Here is a 22,790-nt window from a genome sequence, read left to right on the forward strand (position 1 = left end):
CAGTATAATTTACTCTTTTCCAACAATTAAGGTATATTAGAAGACAAGTATAAAAATATGGGGGGAAACAAATATCACATGATCCTTATTACTACCCAATTCTTAAAAGGGAGAGAGGAAAACCAAATTGTATCATAAAAATATGAACAAGAAGAATTGACAAGTGAAAAGGAAACCATTAGAAATCATTCTGGCCAACTCTATGCCAACAAAACTGACAACAAATGAGATGTAGGAATACTTACAAAGATGTAAGATACCTGAAAAAAAATTTAGTAGGATAGTTTAAAAGGCCAATCTCAGAAAAGAAATTAAATGAGTCATCAATGAACTCCCAAACAAAAAAGACGGAGGACAAGATGGATTTACATGCTAAATCTACCAAACATGCAAAGAAAAAAAAAATCAATTCCAGTATTAAATTATTTACAAAAAAGGGGGTGGAGAGGATCCTTCAAAATTCATTAATGATGCATATACAGTAGGAATGAGCCAGAGAGAGACAAAGCAGAGAAAAATAAACTAATCATCCCAATGAATATCAACATAAAAAAAATATTGAATAAAATGTATCACAAAGAGGCTACAGAACATAATAAAAAGATTACACACTGAGCAGACCGGCATTTTATTAAGAATGAATTGGCTCGTTCAATATTAGGAAAAATGACAGACATAAAGGACTAATGACAAATACAACTAAATATAACAAAAACAAGATTGTATGCTATATTTAAAAAGTAGAAAAAATTTGACAAAAAAATAACAATATCTGTTTAAAAAACACCTCTAAGTAGCATAGGAATAAATTCATTTTTCTTAGAAGAGTAAATATTATTGATATAAACCAAGAATGAGAATTATATGTAATAGAGAAAATAATACATGATAGAGATCTCCAAAGAGATCAAGGGTAAAGGAAAGATGTCCATTATCATCACTATTATTTGATATAGTTCTAGAAATGGCAGTATAGTAGTAAGACAAGAAAAAGAAATTGTGGAAATAAGCATAAGCCAAGAAGGAAGAAAATTAATGCTTTTTGCAAATGATACGATGACAAATAGATAGATGATAGAGATAGAAAGAGAACACTAAAGAATCAATTAAAAGCGTAGCAAGATAAAAACTAATCCTGTGTAAGTCATCAGTTATTCTGTATGTTACCAAAAACATGCAACAGAAGTGATGGAAAAAGATACTCCAATAAAGAATGTATAAAATATTTGGGAGTCCCCCTACCATGATATGCATGGGAAATATGTGACTACAACCTCAAAACACTCTTTACAGTAAAAAAAAAGTCAAAGGGATATTAATTACTCATACCTGGGGCAAACTAATATAATAAAAAGAATTATCATTCCTAAATTGATTTACAGATTCATTGCTATGCCAATAAAGCTATGAAAGGATCACTATAAAAAGCTAGATAAAAATAACTAAATTCATCTAGAGATACAACAGATCAAGAATTTCAAAGGAAATCATGAAAACAAATAGAAAGAAAAAGAGCCTAACAGTATCTGATCTCTACAAAGCAGTAAGTCTCAACTATTTGAACCAGTTTAAAAATGGAAAAGTTGATCAGAATCCCAGATTAGGTATGCAAGATCCACAAGCAAAGGAACATAGTAGCATAATGTTCAATAAACCCAAGGACCTTAACTAGGGAGTTAAAGACTCATTAGCCAACAAAAACTGCTAAGAAAATGCAAAGTGCTCTGGCAGAAATTAGTATTTCACAAAACATAACACAATAAGCTCACAATGGATACAAGACATAGATATAAAAGTTCATATCACAAACAAGACAGAAGTACAGGGAAGAAGATATCTTTCACGATTATAAAGAAGGGAAAGAGTTCTTAACCAAACAAGAGACAGAAAGGTTTGGAGGAGATACAATGTACAACTTGGAATACATAAAATTGAAAAGTTTCTGAGAAACAACATCAATAGAGTTAAAATTAGAAAGGAAAGTTAACTAGGAAAACAGCATTGTAGCAGGTTTCTCTGACAAAGAGGATCAAATAAGATATTTGTACTCCGTAAACTTCAAAGTAATATATAAGTGCTATCTATTATTATTACTATTATTATCATATCCAAGATATATAAAGAACTGATTCACACATATAGAAGCAAAAATTAATCCCTAAATAGACAAATGGTCAGAGGATACTAATAGTCCTTAAAGGAAGAAATCCCAGTTATAGCTATGTGAAAAAATGCTCTAAATCACTAACACTTACAGAGACATTAAATGAAGTGTGAGAGACTTCACAACCATCAAACTGACAAGGGTTACAAAAAAAAGAAAATAGGGGGCAGCTAGGTGGCACAGTGGATAGAGCACCAGCTCTGAAGTGTTAGAAGGACCTGAGTTCAAATCCGGCCTCAGACCCAAACACTTGACACTTACTAGCTGTGTGACCCCTGGGCAAGTCACTTAACCCCAACTGACTAAAAAAAAGGGTGGAGGGGAGAACAACTGTTAGAGGACTGTGGAAAAACAGGCATACAGGGACCGTTGATGAGACTATGAACTGATCCAACAATTTTGGGAAAAAATCTGGAGCTATGTTCCCCAAATTTACTAACTTGTACAGACCTTTTCATTCAATAATACCAGTACTAGGCCTATTCCCCAAAGAAATCAGCCAAAGAGGACAAAAATATTAAAAGCAATACTTCTTTGTAGCAGAGGCCTGAAACCAAAAGAGGTGTCTTATGAATGTAACAGAATATTATTTTAAGCTAAGAAATCACAAATGGAATGGATTAAGAAAACTGCAGAGATTTATATGAATTAATGATGAAGTGAAGTGAGCAAAAAAAATGTTATGAAATGACTACAGTATAATAAAAGAAAAACAATTTCAAAAGACACAAGAATTCTGAAGTAACCAACTACAACTCCAGAGGATAGATGATGGGAAGCATGCTTGTATTTCCTGACAGAAAGGTGATGGACTACAAATAGACAAGTCATGTCTTTTTAGAGATGGCCAATATGCAGACTTGTTTTGCTTGACTATATTTTTAGGGAGGATAACAAATAATTGATCCTCAGCACTCTGGAGACTCGGCAACAAAACCTTGAGGAGTTAGAGGCCTCAACATGCCTATGGTTTGCATTCCTAACTCTTGTCTTATTTTGAGACATGGTTACTCTGTACGTTATTCATATTATTTCTCTACTTTAGTGGAGAGGTTTATGGTACAGTAGGAAGAGGGGTGAATCTGTGATTCTGAGAGAACGAGGTTCTATATACAGTTTTGACAATGACTAGTTGAGGACCACTGACAAGTCACAGAAAATCTCTAATTTAAATTCCCTAGTTATAAAGTGGGAATGATTATAACTATAGAAAAAAATCTCCTGGGGTAGTTGTAAACAGCAAGTAAGTTTATCTATGTTTGATATTTTGCAAATCTTAAAGTAATACATAAACTATTATTATCATCTTCTCTGCATATTGCTAAGATGCCATAACTCAATGTAGCACCCTGCACTAAAACCAAAGACTGTCTTCATGAGTTACAGCAGACAATAAGTTTATCAGGCAATGAGTTACATTGCTCCTCACATGACATACAGTTCATCCCATATGCCATGTCCTTCTAGCTTACCTAGTCCATTGAAACAGGCTTCAAAAGCCCTGGGTTGCCTCCATGCTATGATGAGTAAAACCTAAAGTAAAATTTTAGTCTATGGCAGAGGTATCAGACTCATTGTCTGAACCAGATTATAGTGTAATTGGGAAATGTTTAACCAAAACAAAATAATGAAACAGATGGTGTAAATATGTGGTTTTCTAAGTCAATATGCCGCCCAAAGGGATCCTTTCTATTTGAGTTTGATGCCATTGGTCTACGGCATGTCCTTCATAACCTTGGAAATCCAAACTGATCAGGGTAAACCAAATCCATATAACACAGAAATGTATCTTAAGAAGTCTTCATCTCAAAATTGTAACCTAGTAACAGACTCCCTGACAATCAGAAAAGACTAAAAAGAAGTCAATGACTCCATTAGATGACAAAAAATAACAAAACAAAATCAAATGATTGAAGAAATCTAAGAAAATGTAAGGTATCTTATATCAAAAATAACTAGCCTGGAAGAGACAGAGATCATTTAGGAATCATTTAAGTCATAACCAAAAAAGGAAGTCAGATATCATATTTCAAGAAATCTTGAAAGAAAACTGTCCAGGTCTCCTAGAATCAGAGGGCAAAGTGAAAACAGAAAGAATTCACTGGTCACCTAGAAGAAAGTCCAAAGTAAAAACTCGTAGGAGAGAGACAGACAACATCCAGACCTTCCAGTTCAAAGATAAAAATACTTCAAGTAGCTAGAAAAATTTTGATAATCTTAAAAGGAAAAATGAAAAAGAATAAGGAAAAGGTTACACTAAGGAAGAGATGAGGAATAGAGAGGTAGGGACATATTTCACATAATGTTGGGGCAAAAGTAGAAGTCTATTCAAACATGGAAGGGATAAAAGGAGAGGGTGTCACTTGAACTTCACTTTGGATGGAGGCAAAGTGAAGAAGAAACAGGAAAATAATTTATATTTTAAAACAATATCAAACATTAAAACAACATTGTAAAAACTCACAATTTTGAAAGATTTAACAACAATCAATACAGTGATTAGGCATGATTTCAGAAGATTTAGAAGACCTCTGATTTAGAATCCTGCTTATATCCTGACAAAGAGGTGACTGACTAGTTATGGAGAGGGAGATAAGCATTCCTAGACACGGTCAAACTACGAATGTGTTTTGTTTGACTGTGTTTGTTGTTAGGTTTTTGTTGTTGTTAATCTGCCCTGCTCCACGCTCCCATACCCCATAACTCTAGAGAGGGAAAGCAAAGAGAGCAGAAGTCTGCTAATGGGAAAAAAAAATTTTAATTGCTGGGAAAATTGAAAGGTGAGGAGAAGTCTTTACATCTAAATAAAAAGACTAGAAAGGTTTGGTATAGTGGGACTTCAGACTATATTGAGATCTGTATGACATAATATAAATAATTAAAAAAAGAGAACTGCCTTGGAGGTTAAATAAGAAGATGAGGTAGACAGATAAAACAGAGATTTGGATCAAGGGGACGAGGCGAAAATATGAATAAAGCTACCCTATTCTATCAATAAAATAAGTTTTACTTTCAAAGAAGAACAAAGTTATTTTTCCTTACTTATAAACAAAAAAAAGGATCTGCCAAAAGATCTCCATTTGCAATGGAGTGTACTTTTTCCTTTGGGCTTCAAAGGGGTTAAACTTACTGAACTTGCATAAAGATTTTTTTAAAATTACATCATTCTACCAACCAATAAAAGTTTCCACACCAAATTCTAAGAACACGAAAACTCAGAGTTAAAAAAAAAAACAATCCTATAAAGTTAATTAAAAGGATTTTCATAGCAGCATTTTAAGGGTCAGAATCATTTTCTTGTCTACTGTATTATCAACTAAAAATAATTTTACAAACTCAAGGAACAAAAAATGCAGGAGAGAAGGGAAAGGTTAAAATGGAGACAAGTGAGAAAAAATGAAAAAAGGAGTGAAAATAATGTTTTATCAAGGTCCTATTGTACAATTTCTTCAACTCATCTGTAACTTCTTTACGAAAAAAATCTAAGCACTGAAATATTACTGAAACAAGTTACAAAAAAACCATTTTCTCAATCTACAATTTTGTTCAAAATTTTTAGCACAGTGTATAACATTACGACATACTTATAACTTTTTACATTTTACATAATCATGACTTTCAATGCTCAGAAAGTTCCATTAAAAGAAGCTTTACTGAAATTAAGGAAATGTAACTACTGTATACCTTAATGGAAAGGAAGGTAATATTTCCCCCCCAAAAAACTATGATACTGCAACTTTTAAAAAAACACACAAAAATGTTGAATTACTTCAGTTTCATGAAATATAAACATCTGAATATTTCACATTCATTAACAATAAATCGTGGAACACAGTTGCAAAAGATTTAAAGCACACCGTATATAGGATAAAAAGAATATTACACAGGGGGAGGAATAAAACAAGATAACAGATCTCTACTGTAATGGTTAGTCCTACTGCAAATTCAAGAAAAAAGCCCTCATTTTGTTAACATTCAAAGCTTAATTTTCCACAGCCATATTTTAGAAGGTTATATTTGTTGTAATTAAATTCACTATGAAATACCTACTCATCCAAAAAAAGTCATAGTCTTGCCTACTACCCTGAAGACAAGATATAAAAAGACATGATAGAACAAGTGATTTCTTTAAAGGATCAGTTATAAATAAAGTATCTTTACTCCCCATATGTAACATTCCATATAAGAATAAAAGAATGGATATCCAGCCCTGGAATCTCTTACCTTAAATCTAAGCAACCACTTAATGCATAAATGGAGCAAATAAAAGAGGTAAGGAAAAAAAGCATTGAAAGGTTAGTTGGAACTTCAGGATATGAAGAGAAAGGAAAAAAGAAAGAAAAACAAAGTTAAGCATTCAGCATTAACAAAATAATGTTTCAATAGATCATAGAAAGAGTGGTTTAAAGCAGAATGTGTCATGAACAGGAGATTTTAAAAGATGAAACGATTTAAAAGACACCGCTTAATTCAAAACTTAAAAGTACTCAAGTACATACAAGTTCCCAAACTAACAGAACCACAAATGAAAAATCTGGAGTCCTACAGCACTAAAACTTTATTTTGAGAATTAAAACAAAAAATGAAATCACATCTTATTCACTGAAATTGCAAAGCATAAATTCATTATTTTATGTTCCTATAAGTGCCTCTTCATTATTAAAATTAGGTAGCACTCCAGGTACTCTTACCTGCTTCTGGTCTTTGATAAATCACAAAAGGTTTTCCAAGCTAGATTAAATTTTTATTATGAATTACCTTTCCATAAAATGAAACTGCCTGGCTTGTACCTGGTTTAGTGAATGTTCTTCGTAGAACAACCTAAATGTACTCAGCAAAGCAAAATTCCTGATAACTATAGTAAATTAAAATATTTCTAGAGTTAGGAAGGTCATACTATTTGTTTATTGGGGGGGACAGGAAGTGGGGAGAATCCCTATCTCACCCAAGCTAGAAGTGAATCATCTACTCATGGCCCTATTCCACCACTGATCAGCCTGGGACCTGCTCTGTTTTTCCAACCTATGTCAGTTCACCCCCTTCTTAGGCAGCCTGGTCACCTCTTAATGTTGGAGACTCCCCATATTGATACTGAACTGAACACACGACACCCATGTTCCATTTTCACTTTCTGATTCAAACTAAATGGGAAAAAATTCCATTTAATTTCTAACTAGAATGGTAATCATTTTTGTCCAATTACTAACAAAGATTGCATGAATTATGTTTATCCATAATTGTATGAACTGTATATACAATCCTAAATTTTTATAAAATGAATACGAAATCAATCAAAAAATATTTATTAAGTGACTATCTTAAGCACCGTGCTTTAAGAATACAAAGACAGAGTTCTCTGCTTTTTATTTAATCAATGGTTTTATCTATTGCAAATTCAGAACAAAATGTCCTCATTTTCTCTCACTTTCTTACATTCAGTTAATTTAATTTCAAAGTCACATTTTAGAAGACTACATTTCATGGTGTAATTAAATGATTATAAAATGTTCACTCATCCAAAAAAATGTCATTGTCTTGTCTACTATTTTGAAGACAAGATATAAAAGAACTGATTTCTTTAAAAGACCAAAACATAATAATTCTTCTCTCCCCCTAGGGAACACTCTATATGAGAATAAAGAACAGCTATCTAGCCTTGGAATCTTTTACCTTAAATCTTTACACTGTGAATCAATTATATAAAAGATCTTTAAAAAATCTTAACACTGAAAAATTTTGAATATAAGCTTTCAAGACAGAGGGTCCCTAGTGGCTAGCAGAATGTACGTTGCACAATGTTGTCACTTAATAAAAATGTGTTAAGTAAAACTTCTTGATGGGAGGGACCATGTCCTATCTTTGTTTATATTCTGTACTCCATCCTCATCCTCTACATCTAGTACCAGGTTCTGCATGGTATAGTAGTTCAACTATCTGTTGAACGACTAAATCTATATAAAATATGTAGTTTAATAGTTTTAAATGTTTATATGTCTTTAAGTCAAAATTAGCATAAAAGCAATGCCAATAATTTATCTACCACATGTAGGCTTTTTTAAAAGCCTGGTGCCTAAAAGTTATTTTGAAAAAATTCAAAGTGGTCTTTTATCTACAATTGTTGTTTTTAACAAATGAAGTCAGAAACCTGGCTAATAAATTTTCTAAATGGAGTAAATATGTCAGTCATGTGCTGAATAATTTGTATACTGAAGAATTTAAAATATACAATAGGAAGACTAAGACATTCATATGTCATATCACATGAGTTATTACCATAACAGATTAAAGAAATGCAATTCATGCAAAGAACACCAGTTTTTAATTTGAAAATTTACGTAACCTTAAAGGACAAGCACCAATTAGAAGAAGACAGGTAATAGCAGCAGGAAAGGAATTTTTTACAGCTTTAGCAGAATCAGAACCTGTTAGTATGCTACAATAAGTAAAGAACATAATGTTATATGATCAAGTTGTTTAGTTTCTGGAACTTTCTCAATTACTTTTGACAAACATGGTACATACCTTAACTCCATGCCCAATATCATCTAAAATTGTATAGTCAATAGGTTTTCTAATATAACGAACTGGTCGTTCTAGGTTGGCTGGAGCAATAATTTTATGGGTTCTGGAAGTATTTTTGTTGGTAGTCAAAATACCAATTTCTCTCCTTGCAACTTTCTCTTTATGAATATCGACCGTCTGTAAAATACAATGTGAACAAAACAAAAAATTTCTTTTGTATGTGTGTGTATTATAAATACGCATGCATATCCACAAATATAAAATATACTTATACAATGATTTTATACCAAATGTGAATGTGATAACTTGTTTTGTATTTATTATGCCTCTCCCCCAAATCTCCATGTTGTAAAGTCATCATCACATATAGGTAATGAATTGTGCCTATTTCAGGTCTAGTCAGAACATTCTTTTAAACTGAGAATAATTTTTCTCCACTTAATATTCCCCAATACACATTAAGGTAGCAAATATCAAATGTCACAAAACTTTTAGTCAAATTTTAGCAAATTCCCAATATTCTTCCTACTAGTGATAACATGCTCATTTACTAATAAAATTAATTTAATGTAAGCAGAAAATTTGTCTATATACTACTTCTATTTAAAGATGTATTTTAGTTTAGCAAAGATTCCTATTTTTTAACATAACATTAAGTAGTTTAATAATTTCACTCAAGTATACCAAATACTTCATCAGTTTGTTTCATTTATGAGATACTTACATTATACTTAGGACAGTACAGAACACATTTTTTTAAAGACTTCTTTACCCAAAGATTTAATTTGTTTAATTTCTATGGATGGAATGAGAGAATTAATTTCTAGAAAAGTCATAATTACTAATACGTCCACCCTTTTCATCTATTAAATCTGCTTCTTTTGCCAAGTTACACTCTCTCCTCTGTTGCAATGGCCTCCAACCCAATCCCACTACTTCTTCAGTTGCCACAGCCACTACCCCCACAATTCACTGGAACAAATCAAGATAACACCACCTCCTCAGTGAAATATATAAGATCACTGAATCTTCAATCTGGAGCAAGAAGGGCCCTAACAGGTCGTCTAGTTTAACCCCCTTGTTTTACAGGTGAAGGAGGTGAAAGCTGGTCACTTGCCCAAGGTCTCAAAGGTATTAAGTGGCAGTCACTGTTATAATTCAGGTCCTAGGACTCCAAAATCAGCACTTATCTTCTACAACTAACTGACAATGTTATTTTTTCACAATACAAACCTCCTATATTTTTCCTTTATTCACAATCTTATAAATGAATATTCTCCTTACATAAATAGTATATACTACTGACATGCCTGTCATATATGTCAAAGTCTTTGTGAATTCTTAATCAAGACTAGTATTTACTTAATTCAATCCTATCATAGCACCAAATTAAGATAGAGACTTAAAAGAGCTTTGATGATGATAATTATGATGATTTGGTCAATGTTCAAAAGAATGAAAAGAAAATGCTGGGCACCTTGAGTTATTTTACCTTACTGCTATCACATTCACATATTATATACTGATTATTCCTTTATTAAACTATGAGAAATTTAAAGCTTTGGTTCAAATTTAGGTTTCTAAAATGCTAAAGGGTTATTTTTAACCTCTAAAGAAAACAACTCTTTTTTTATATTCCCCAATGCTACATTTTTGTGGTTTTGCCCCAAGGTGTTACTCTAAACATTAAAGAAGATAAAGCTTTACTGGTAATATCTACATTCACCACCACCATTCCCTCCAAAGAACAAAATAAAACAAAACCAAACATTACTCTGTCGGATATTTCAGAAACATTACAGCAGGCTTTTGAATAATGAAACATTTAAAATGTCTGGATTTTTCTTAATAAATTCTCAGAAAAGCGACTTTCCAACACATACTGTGCCGCTTTACAGAAAAAGGTCTTGACATAAAAAGATGTAACCATATACTCTACAAAGAAAACATAAAGTAACCATACTCATATTATTAAGCAGCCCTCCAAATACAGCATAAATGTTTGTCATTCAGAGGTTAAGCTGTAGCAATAACATCGAAGTCCAAATAAGGTCAAGTCCACTCCCCCCTCAATTCTATATACCCATGTGAATTTCAAAACTAGTAAAGGTACAGACTACCCAACATGAATGTATATTTTAAAATCAAAGATAAATTAACTTCCATGTTTTAAAATCAAAGATTAATAAACTTCTATCTTAACACTTAAGCATTTAATCATTTGGGGGGAGTTTATCTGTTTATTTTATTTATTTATTTATTTTGGTAAGGCAACCGGGGTTAAGTGACTTGCCCAGGATCACACAGCTAGTAAGTGTCAAGTGTCTGAGGCCACATTTGAACTCAGGTCCTCCTGACTCCAAGGCTGGAGCTCTATCCACTGTGCCACCTAGCTGTCCCATCTGCTTATTTTTAAAAGTAAAAATATAGTCTTTAAAGTTTACATTTGGTTAAAAAAGGCCAGTTGCAGAGAAGCCTGACAGCAATGATAGCAGAATACATTTAAGTCTCTCCAACTCTGAAGGAGTTGAGGAATATTTGATAATCAGCAGTTTTTGTCGAATGGTTCTTAGCTAATTGGAACCATTTCATTTAATCATCAGAAATTGAAGGGGTTTTTTTTTCAAGAAAAATCTTATTTATTTCAACTACTCCCCCAAAGATGATGATGATGATGGTGACGATGACAAAAACTAGCATTTCTATAGTGCCTACTATGTGTCAGGCATTGTGCTAAGAGCTTTACAAATATTTCATTTAATCCTCACAACCCTGGGAGCTAGGTGATATTACCATCCCCATTTTACAGTTGAGAAGAATGAGGCAAACAGAGGTTAAATGACTTGCCCAGAGTCATACAACACAATCAAATTAAATACTAAAATTAAATGAAAATAAATAAGTGTAAAACTGCTGCTCTAAAAGAAAAAAGAAATTTCTAAAATAACTATGTCCAAAGTCCATATAAAATCAAGAAAGAAGTATAACATATAGATTGACTCTTAGTAAATTTCTATAGCCAGTTTCTAGAAATATAAATCTTCAGCAAATAATTTCTAGCTGATCTAACTCAGTCATAACACTATAGATAGAAGATAAAGATAGAAAAGATAAATGTTTACACTGATTTAAAACTGTAACATTATATCTTCATGACACTAAATCACTGACATTCTTTGGTCTAATATAAATGATCAAGTAGCCATCAGTTCATGTCACTACTTGACCCATATTTAAATGTACTTCTTTTAAGAATTTATATCTTATAAAATTAGAAGAACCATTTTATTCGACCTACAAATTTTTATATATGAAAAAAGTACCATTAAAATCTTACTGGTTACAATAAAGTCTAAGCTCACACAAATATAACAGCAAACTGAACCCTAAAATACTAGCCCATTGGAAATAATAAATTTTTGTAACACTTCGAGTAAAGAGATTCAAATATTTTTAGCCTTTAAGATTGTAAAACGGAGATGGGCCAAAGCTTTTAGATTGAGATACTGTAATTTACCTTAGAACAACTGCACCCTTTTAAGCTGCTTATTTGTAGAACAGAAAATGTTAATTTAAAACAGCTGATAATTATAAGCTTTTCACATAATTTTTAGTAATTTATAGGCCTGGCTTGGCTTGTTTTTTATTTTGTTTTGTTTTTAACAAACACTTTTGACAGATTATGCATTTCCAGATTTTCAAACAATCAAGCATATTAAAAATGTAACTTATTTGACTGTAAATAAATATAAATTGAGAAAATTAAGGAAAAACATTTGCCTTAAAGAAAAGCTATCAGGCTATATAGCTAGTTGTCAGTTTCAGAGCTATATATAGCTACTCCTACTTTGCAGCTTCATATTACTCTGATTTTACTCTGCCAATAACATAAGGCTCTTGTGTTAAAGTTTTAAGTTTAAAGTTAAAAACTGACCTAGAAGATTTTTAAATCCCTAAAAACTATGATTATAAATTTATCCTTAATTCCTAAAATCAGAAACTTATTCAAAATAAACTCTGCTTCATGTTTAGATCTGATCTACAGATTAGCACACACCTGCGGCAAGTAAAAATATGGGTGGCCAGCAAGCAAAACTGAGCTAGTGCATCACTCCACTGCTACCATTGCCCTCTAAGGGTTCTTGAACATCCCACTGACCAGAAAAGCATGGATGGGACCTTGCTGCAAACGTGCATGATCTCCCACATCCTATTATTTACTGGCCATCTCATCCTTCTGACTGCTGCTGCAAAGCCACTCCACATGCTGCAGGCCCCCCCTCACCCCCAGACTCTCCAACCACACAGTCCCACTCCCAGGCTCCTCCAGGACTCTTCTGGCCAAGGTGGCGTGACCAAACTCTTACCCAGCTCCCGTGCCAGCCTGAGGCTCCACCCCCACCCCAAATACATTTCTCCCCAAAGACCCAAGCACATGCTCAGGCCACAGCAGATGGTAGGAAGGGAGGCTGAAACTATTATTTTAGGATTATCCATGCAATTGTGGTCTCTCATTACCATAGATAATCGAGAGTTGATTGTACTGGATATCACTACCTCAGATAGCTGCCCATCAGTGTGGGAAAAAATCTGCAATCAAACAGGTAGAATGGATTAACTTGACCAGGTTTTGGTTGGTTTTTGTTGTTGTTTTCTTAATCTCTGTCTCAATTTTAGACCAGTAATTTAATTTTAATGTCTAGTGAGTATTTAAATTCAAAAGTATTTCAAATTCTAAATTGTACATCAAGTAAATCAAAATTACTAATAATATGAATATGAAACTGGCAGATTATTCATTTTTGCAAACTTAAAGACACATAAATGAAATTAATTAGGAATTGCATAAATGTACTTTATGTGAATAACAATGTTTATGAAATCTACTCTCACTTTAAAAATGTTGCCACTTTTGCCACCTAGACAAATGTGATAAGTTATGTTAAGTTCACTGGAAGAAGGAGCATGGGTAAGGAGATAAACTTGGCTTTAGAGTCAATAAGACCTAGTTGAAGTCCAACCTCTGACATGTATGTCATTAAACCTTAGTTTCCCCAAGCAACTTTCAAAGACTTAGTTGTAGTATAGCTGAAGAGCTCTCTACCCCAAAGCAATGCCTGGGGTGGGGGGGGGGCAGAGTACGAGAAAAAGGGACAGGGAGAGAACGAGAAGGAAAGATGGGAAGAGAGAAAGAAGAAAGGACAGGGAGGGGGAAGGAGAGAGAGAAGGAGGGATGGGGGGAGTGACAGAGGAAGGAAGGAAGGGACAGAGGGATGGACAGAGGGAGGGGGGAACGGGAAAGGGGGAGGGGAGGGGAGGGAAAGGAAAGGAACATCAGACTAGGAAGAAAGTCACCTAGTTGTCTCAGCTCTAACATTAAATAGCTATGTGACTTTAGACTTCAATTCTCTCATCTTTATAGGGATAATGCTGGGATTATAGAAATAATCCAGTTAAAACTTCATGGTTTCTATATAAGTCCTTGAGGAACACCAACTGCCCCTCCTAAAATTCACCAACCTTTTAATTCCTCCTCTGCCATGTGTTAGCTATCGTAGCACGAGCTTGATCAGTAAGTCCTATGGGACTGAAGTTAAGCCAGATGTTAAGATAAATGAACCCTCTTACTTCTCTTGCTCTTTACTACTGCTTCAAAACTATGCTTGGTAGTCTTATTGTTCCCAAACTACTTTGAGATAAAAATAGATAAAATGGAGCTGCTGACTGATTTACCTAACCAATATTAGCTCAGAGAAGCTAGGAAGCAAAATGCCTAGACTAGCTTTACTTGTAAATAATTAAACAGTTTTCAAAACCTGTGTCCATACTCAGAATACCTTTAAAGTTTGCCACAATCTTAGGCTTAAATCCTATCATAAATTGAATTGCCTCTATTTACTTAGTGGGAATAGAGATTTTATTTCTATTCCCATTAAGTAAATAAAGGCAATTCAGCCTCAGCCCTAAATATACGTATTCTTTTTCATGAGCATTTGCAATTCAAGAGTGCAATGTCATATTTCACAAAAGACCTTGGTTGACCATTTTGCCTCGAGAATTTGGTCTGTAAAGTTTGGATTCAGTCAAAGGGCTGCACTTGAAGACCTAGAGGGCCACATGTGGCCTCAATGCCACAGGTTCCTTACCCCTGACCTAGGGGTTCAAGTATGAACTCCTCAGCTTCATATTTAAAACTCTTCTCAACCTGGCCCCACAATACCTTTTCAGCATTATTACATTGTAATCAATTCCACTCACTCTCTAGTCCAGGGAACCTTCTTACTGCTCCTCACACAACACTCCATTAATCATCTCTGTGCCTTTGCATTGCCTGTCCTCCAAGCTTAGAATGCACTTCAATCTCATCTCTGCCTCCTACAATACGTGGTTTATTTCAGGATTCACCTCAAATAACACTTTCTACTAGTAATAATGGTGCTTATCCCCTAGAAGCCAGTGCCACACCTTCCAAGGTTAGGGTACTATATATTTGTTTTATATGTACATCTATATATGTTGCCTCTCTTGATGAAATGTAAGCTCTTTGACAAGACAGAACATTTCATTTTTGTCTAGTCCAGTGCCTGGAATATAACAAGTGCTTAATACATGCTTATTGATTGATTATATGAATTATTTTTAATATTAATATTAAAATCAACCTACATATCCACAGTATGTTCTTAGAGTCTACGCCAGCAAACCACTACCTTTGGCACATGGGACCTACAAACAAAGAAAGGTTTCAAGTATGCAAGTATGGGCCTAGCTGGAATGTTTCTCTCTCACCTGAGTTCCAGCCTAATTAAGCTCTGAGAGGTTCATCACCACGTTAATAAAAGAGTGATGGATTTTTTTGGCTATATCAACTCATGAAGACTGTAGAGATACTGCATTCTATAGAGCACCCCAAACAAACAAAAACAAGAAGCTTTAAATATTATTAGAGCACACATTCATAAAATATTGCTTACAAATGATGGAGAAATTCCACTAGAAAAAAAATAGTAAAGGTACAATTCAATTTTAATAAACCCTATTAAAGTATCCAGTTTATTATAAGTTATATCCCAGGCCAAAAGCCTATACTAATAATGCTTTGCTTAAGTGACAACAGAAATTTTATTAAAATTTTAAATAATTTAAGATCTGCATTCACATAAACCACATAACATTCAAACTATTGTTCTTTCAGGACAGTTATTATACAGAGTTACTCAATCAATAATTCTAAATTTGTTTTTCAACATGTGCTGGTGAGGTACTTGACTTTTTTTTTATTTCTATAAAGTGCTTCTTGCACAACTTTTAAGCAAAGAAACTGGTAGTATTAATAAAGTTTCCATTCTCATTCAGTCTAGGGATGATTTTGGTTCCTGTATCTAAGAAGGACAAAGGGTTGGAGGAGAAGGGTTGAGATGATTAGTGAAAAGAGAAATGTGGGGGGAAAGTTATAAATACGTACTAGTTAAATCAGGAGTGAGTTTTCAGTAAGAAATAGAAAGGATACTTGAAACAAAAAAAAGAAAAATGAAAGCAGAAGTCCATACAAAGAGACTGGAAAATGATAAGGTGCCTGATCCTTGAACTAGGGAACAAAGAAAGAAACAAAAACAAATATATCATATACCTGATACTTCATGATCCTAGACCTCTTTCTATCCCTAACATGTCTCTACTCAAACAACCTTATGAGTTCAAAAATCATAGAATCAAAAGAAAAGCAAAGTATAGAGGATAGACTGCTAGACTTCAAGTCAGAAAACCTCAAATTCAAACCCTACTTCTTACTTTTTGTAGTTTAAAGTCACTTAACCTTTCTCAGTCTGTTACTTATCTCTAAGATGGGGATAATAATACCTGTAGTACTTCCCTCAAAGGCTGCTGAAAGATTAAAGGGGGATCATGTACATAAACTGCATTGCCAGTTTTAAAGCACTACAGAAATGTTAGCTAAAACAAACTTCACCTTCATCTTATCCAAGCCCTACCTGAAGCCTGAATCACCTTATCTCTAACATCCTCACATGTATATAGACAACTTTTTGTTAAAGACCAAAAGTAATGGGGTTTTTCTCTTCCTAAAACCACCCTGCCTGTTCAATTCTTCTTCATCCTTCATGTCATTTACTTATTAAATAACTATCATTTATTTCAAGAAACCTCCCCCGATCTCTATAGTTGGCAATGACCTGTCTTCCCCTTGAACATCACAAATTGCATATTCCTCTTATGCAGTCATGTACCATTTCATATTATACTGTTTATTTGTGAAGCTAGAAGCTCCTAAAGTTTGGAAATCCCCTAGTACTTATCATAATACTCTTCACACAACTGAAATTACTCTGTGGTTACCAATGATCTCTTAATTTCCAAATCTAAATTTCTCCTTCTTGACCTCTCTGAAACACTTGATATCACTGCAGTCTTCCCAGATACTTTTATTTCTGTAGGTTTTCATGATCTTTCTATCTTCTAGTTCTCTAGACTTAACAACTATCTCTCCAGGACATACTTTTCAGTTTAATCTACATTATTAACATTTTCTCTTATTACTTACTTAAAGCTAAACAATCAATAAAACAATAAATTAATCACTCATTAGTAGAATTTGCCAATTTCCAAACTGTAAACACTCAGACTGAAAATTTAACAACAGTCCTGATAAACTGGCTCCAGCACATCCCAGCTGTCCTCCTATGGCTCTGTCCTGGAATCCTCTTCTCTTTTCCCTTGATGTCAGTGGTTCTCAAAATGTGGTCCTAGGAAACCTAGCAGTCCCTGAGATCCTTTCAAGAGGTCCTCAAGGTCCCTCCAGGAGAGATTAAAAGTAGGGAAACTATTACAGTATTTCAAGTAAATAAAGACCTGAAATAGACTGGTGGCCATATGAGTAGAGAAAAAGGAACTGATGTAAGAGATCTGGGAAAGGTGGAATGGATAAGACTTGGCATCTAACTGAACTGAGGGTGAAGAAAACAAAAAAAGTCAAGGATGATTCCAAGGTTGCACATCTGAAGGACTAGTAGGCAGGGTGGTACTCTTAAAAAAAATAGGAAAGTTTGGTGGAGGGAAGGGTAAAAGGGGGCAGGGGAAAGATAGTGAGTGCAATTTTGGCCATGCTGAGTTTGAAAACCTTACAAATCATCCAGGAAATGATATCCAGCTGGCAGGTGACATGACTGGAATTTGGGAAAGAGTTAAGGGCTAGATCTGGAGATTAAGTCATTTATATAGAAATTATGCTTGAGTCCATGGTAACTGGTAAGGTCTCCTGAAATATTTTGAAAAACCACATTTTGTTTCTTAAAATATACACTGAATTTTACATAAATAAAAAGAACACAGAATAATCCCTCTTACATCACAGCACTAGGCTTCCATTTTAGTGAGATTTTAATATGAGGCAATTCTGATATCCCATTAATATTGTTTAAAACAATATTATGTGCATTGGTAGAAACTTCAATATAAGGTTCTACCATTCTACCTTGATTTTGAATTTCCCTTCTTAGATCTTTTAATACTACTTCTACTGATAAATCTATACCACCCCCCCAACCCCATGATCAATAACAGATTTTAAAGTTTACCCAGTGCTTTACAGATATTATATCCTTTGTATTTCATAACAACCCCATGAGCTAATTACTACATGTATTATTATACTAATTTTACAGATGAAGAAACTGAGGGTTAGACGATTTGTCCAAGTTTCCACGGGGGGGGGTGTATGCGCTCTTTCCTGACTCCCTATAACAACTGTATTTTTATGTTGATAGTGATTTAAACTTTGAAAAATGCTTTTTATATATTACTTCCCCAAGCCTCCCAACAATCCTGAGGCAGGTATTGTGGGTATTACAAAGAAGGAAACTGAGGCTCAGTTAGGTGACACTGTTCTCCCCACAGTAGCCATTTCACATCCCTTATCAAGCACACATGCTATGACTTCCCCCTGACTCTCAGCAGAGGACCTTACCTCATATTTTACTGAAAAGTCTGGGCCATCTGTGATAAGCTCCCTCTCCTCTTGAACTCCATCCACTTCAATTCAACTCAGTGGCATCCCTCATTCTCTCTTCTGTGGCCCCAGTACCGGGTAATAGTGTGACCCTTCTATTTGACAATACTAACTCTTCTATTTGTGCCCTGGATTGTGTGCTGGTCATATTCCATACATCAGGCTGACCTAACTAGTATCCCTTCACGCTCTCCCTAATTTTCTATTTCCCCCTCATCCAATGGCTTCTTCCTTGCTATCTACATACCTAAATCTTGCCCATTCTTAGGCAAGTAGGTGGGTGGTGCAGTGAATAGAGTGTTGGGCCTGGAGTTAGGAAGAAATGAGTTCAAATTTGAACTCAGATACATACTAGCTATTTGATCCTGAGCATTTCACTTAACCTCTGTCTCAATTGATCTGTAAAATGGAGATAATAAAAGCACTTACTTCCCAGGGTCGTTGTGAGGATCTAATGAGATCATACTTGCAAAGCATTCTGCAAACCTTAAAGTGTCATATAAACAACTAACTTTTAAAAAAAAACAAAACACCACTTTCATTAAACCCTATAACATCAAGCTATTGTCCTTTACTTCTCTCTTCCAAAAGCAAGCTCCTAGGAGAAAATTATTACCACCCATTCACTTCTGAACCCCTTGCCAAATGGCTTCTAACCTTCACTTAACAGAAACTCCTCTTTCCAAAGTCACCAATAATCTACCGCTAAATCCACTGGTATTTTATTAGTCCCCATATTTACTGACCTCTCTATGGCACCTCACACTACCGAGCACCCCTTTCTTCAGTATACTCTCTCCTCCCTGAATTTTCATCTCACTACTCAAATCTTGGGTCTCTTCTCATCATTCTTATAGCATTATCATGCACATTCTGTCCTCTATGAATGTATATATCCAGGGTTCAATTTTAGGCTTTTTCCCTCTACACTATCTTATCAGCTCCCATTGACACAGTTATCTCTATGTAGATGATAATAAATCTACCTATCAGGCCTTCATTTTTCTTCAGAACTCCAGTTCAGCATTTGCAAGTTCCTCCTGGACATCTCCATTTGGATGGCCTGTAATTATCTTAAACTCAATGTGTACATAAGAGAATTCACTATCTCCTCTGAAATTCACCTCTCATCCTACTGTAACTCACCCATTTCTATTGAAGACACCACCATTCTTTCAATCAGCCAGGTTTACAACCTAAGATTCGTTCTTAGTTCTCCACTATCTAAATGCCAAATCTTGTCTGTTCTACCTCCTCAATGTCTCTCACACCTGTAACCTTCTCTCCACTGACACCAGATCAAATCAAAGATTATACATTTAGAACTAGAAGGTATTAAACCTCCTCATTTTATAGATGAGAAAACTGAACCATCAAAAGGTTAACTGACTTACCCAGGGTTATACTACTACTAGTAAATGTGTGAAGCAGGTCATATTCCATACATCAGACCCCCTCTTAGTGCAAGCCCTCATTATCTCTCTCCAACCTACTACAACAAGGTCCTGCCTATCAGTCAGTCAACAAGCATTTATTAGTTTCCCTATATCTAATCTCTTCTTCTCCAACCCAATCTCTATACAGTTGCTAATATGCCTACAGCACAGATCTAATCATATCACTACCCTGCTCAAGATGCTTTACTGGCTTCCCACTACCTCTAGGTTAAAATACAAACTCCTTTGTTCAACATTTAAAGATCCAGCAATCTGGATCCAGTCGATTTTTCTAAGTTTGATTACATATAATTTCCCCCTCACAACTTCTACAATCTAATCAAACTGGTTTGATTTTCAAGATACTATCTCCCGCCTCTGCTTTTGCATAGGCTGTTCACCATGCCTAGAAAAACCTTAAATTGCTGAAAACCTTAATTCCCTTTGAGACTCAGTCCAAGTGTGACCTCAATTCAAGATGCCCTTCTTAATTCCTCTAGTTGTTAGTGCCCTCCTATATCCTTGCCTAGAAATTACTTTACATTTATTTTGTATACTTTTTTAATACATACCTATCTATGAAAACATTGTTTTCCCCCAGTAGAAAGTAAGCTCCATCAGGACAGGTTATTAGAAGTCACTTTTGTTTTCATATGTGCTGCAGTAGGCACATGGTAGGAATTTAATAAAATCTTTTTGACTGATTTGGCACATTCTTGTTCCTAAACTAGTGTCAAAGGTAAGATTTAAATCCAAGGTCTCTCAGATTCCTAATCTTTGTATCTCTCTTTCAATTAGACCACACTACCATAATCAATTCACAGTTGGTAGAGACAGCATGGTATAATTGAAAGAATCATTAACTGGAAGTTAAGGGAACTAGCTCTAGTCAGGTCTTCAATTAAATCATTTTGGGATCATGGTCCACTAATTTAACTCTCTTAGTTGTCAATTTACTCACCTATAAAAGTCTACTTAAAGTCTATCTAAATGTCTGTCTAAAGTTCTAAACTTGGCCTGGGGTTATGGACCCCTAAGGAGGATGTGGAGAGATTTCAGGGGATCTATCTATGTGGATGACAAAAAAAAAATTACATCTTTATTTTCACTAACCTCTTAACTGAAATTTAGTATGTCCCTCAATTATGAACTACAGCAGGATTATTAGTATCTATGAATTTTTCACCAATAGAAATTATAAATATTTTCATAACACATTACAGTTGTTGCAGATATTCCAAAATATTGCTTATACTCCTCATTACTTAGAAACTACTGGTACAGGGCAGCTAGGTGGTCCCATGGATAGAGCACTGGTCCTGGAGTCAGGTGGACCTGAGTTCAAGTCCAGACTCAGACACTTACTAGCTGTATGACTCTGGACAAGTTACTTAACCCTGACTGCCTCCAAAAAATTACTGTTGTTACTAGCCCTGCCACTAGCTCTTCTCTTCTTAGTCCAGTCATCACTGTCTTGCTAGTTTTCTGTCTACAGGCAGTATTTCAATATAATTGGTCTCCCTGATAATCCTATGTATTTTATTTTATGCATTTAAAAACATGATTCTGAGGAGTTCACAGGCTTCACCCATGGCACCAAAAAGGTGAAGATCTTCTGGTCTTGATGATCTCAAGGGAAATTTCAATTCTTAAAATTCAATGATTCTAGAATTGAAAATTCAGGCTGGCAGTGGGACATTCAATTGTCCCTAAAGCTAATACCATTCCTTCACACATTTTGTCACAGAAGAGATATAGAAACCCACCACTCCTACACAGTAATGAAGTCTCTCACACCTTCCTTCAGCAATAAGGTAAAAGAGCTTTCCCTGACCTCAAGAATCCTACTTGACTGAAAACACTGCCTTAGAATTCAGGCTTGTTATCTTCCTATCTTCCCCACAACACATAACAAAAGTGCTTTATAAGGTGCTAAATAAACACTTGTCAAATTGAACTAAACAGTGTCTCTATAGTTCACTCTTCTCCTTATTTTCAATTATCAATCTCTTCTCCTGAGTCTTTTATTATGCTATTCAGATGAGCATAAATCTCACAGATCTTTAAGGCAAAGATCTTTGTATAAAAGATAAAACTCCTGACTTTGAGTAAAGAACGTAAATGTCCAAAACAGTAGGTTATTGGATGGGGTTCTAACAGAACAGAATGCCTATACCTGATGCAACTTCATTAGGGAACAATGCTCATATAGAAGCCATTTACCACTGCTATCAAACTATTTCTTCCACTTTCCTTTCAATTTATCCTAAACAAACCACCATTAAAATTATTATCATTATCATTTACCATTCTCCACAAAATATGCTAATGACTCTTCATACAAATACCTGATAATAGGCTTGAGACCCTTCTATTCCTTCATGTCCATTCTTTTCCAGTATAACTCACTGCTTCACCTACTCTGTTGTAGTTAGGATGCTCCTTGACAGTCTAAGTACAGAACTATCCCATTCTCTCAACTCTGAGGCACGTCCTTATGTGGGGCCACCTTTCTCTTCTTATAGCACAGCACATCTGTTCGTTCTGTCTCTGTTTTCGCACATCTCTTCCCGAAAAGCATTTCTGAGAAAAATATACCTTTCACTCTCATCATACCTTACTACTTATCAAATACAAATATAGC

General features: G+C 34.6%; 1 protein-coding gene across 22 annotated transcripts in view; it reads right to left on the reverse strand.

Moving 5' to 3' along the window:
* The window catches only part of ABI2 (abl interactor 2), a 123,284-nt gene that overhangs the window by 68,564 nt on the left and 31,930 nt on the right, over positions 1-22,790 (reverse strand). For 11 of the 22 annotated variants that reach the window (XM_078147519.1, XM_078147514.1, XM_020972831.2 and 8 more), the window contains exons 3-4: positions 8,687-8,863; positions 6,389-6,406 (exon numbers count right to left, since the gene is read on the reverse strand). In XM_078147519.1, coding sequence (XP_078003645.1) covers positions 6,389-6,406; positions 8,687-8,863 — 195 coding nt within the window. The remainder of the gene's footprint in view (positions 1-6,388; positions 6,407-8,686; positions 8,864-22,790) is intronic. The other 11 variants (XM_020972837.2, XM_078147515.1, XM_020972833.2 and 8 more) reach the window with 1 other exon arrangement.

This window comes from Phascolarctos cinereus, unplaced genomic scaffold, assembly GCF_003287225.1.
Source record: "Phascolarctos cinereus isolate Bilbo 61053 unplaced genomic scaffold, phaCin_HiC Scaffold_7;HRSCAF=346, whole genome shotgun sequence".
NCBI classification, from domain to species: Eukaryota; Metazoa; Chordata; class Mammalia; order Diprotodontia; family Phascolarctidae; genus Phascolarctos; species Phascolarctos cinereus.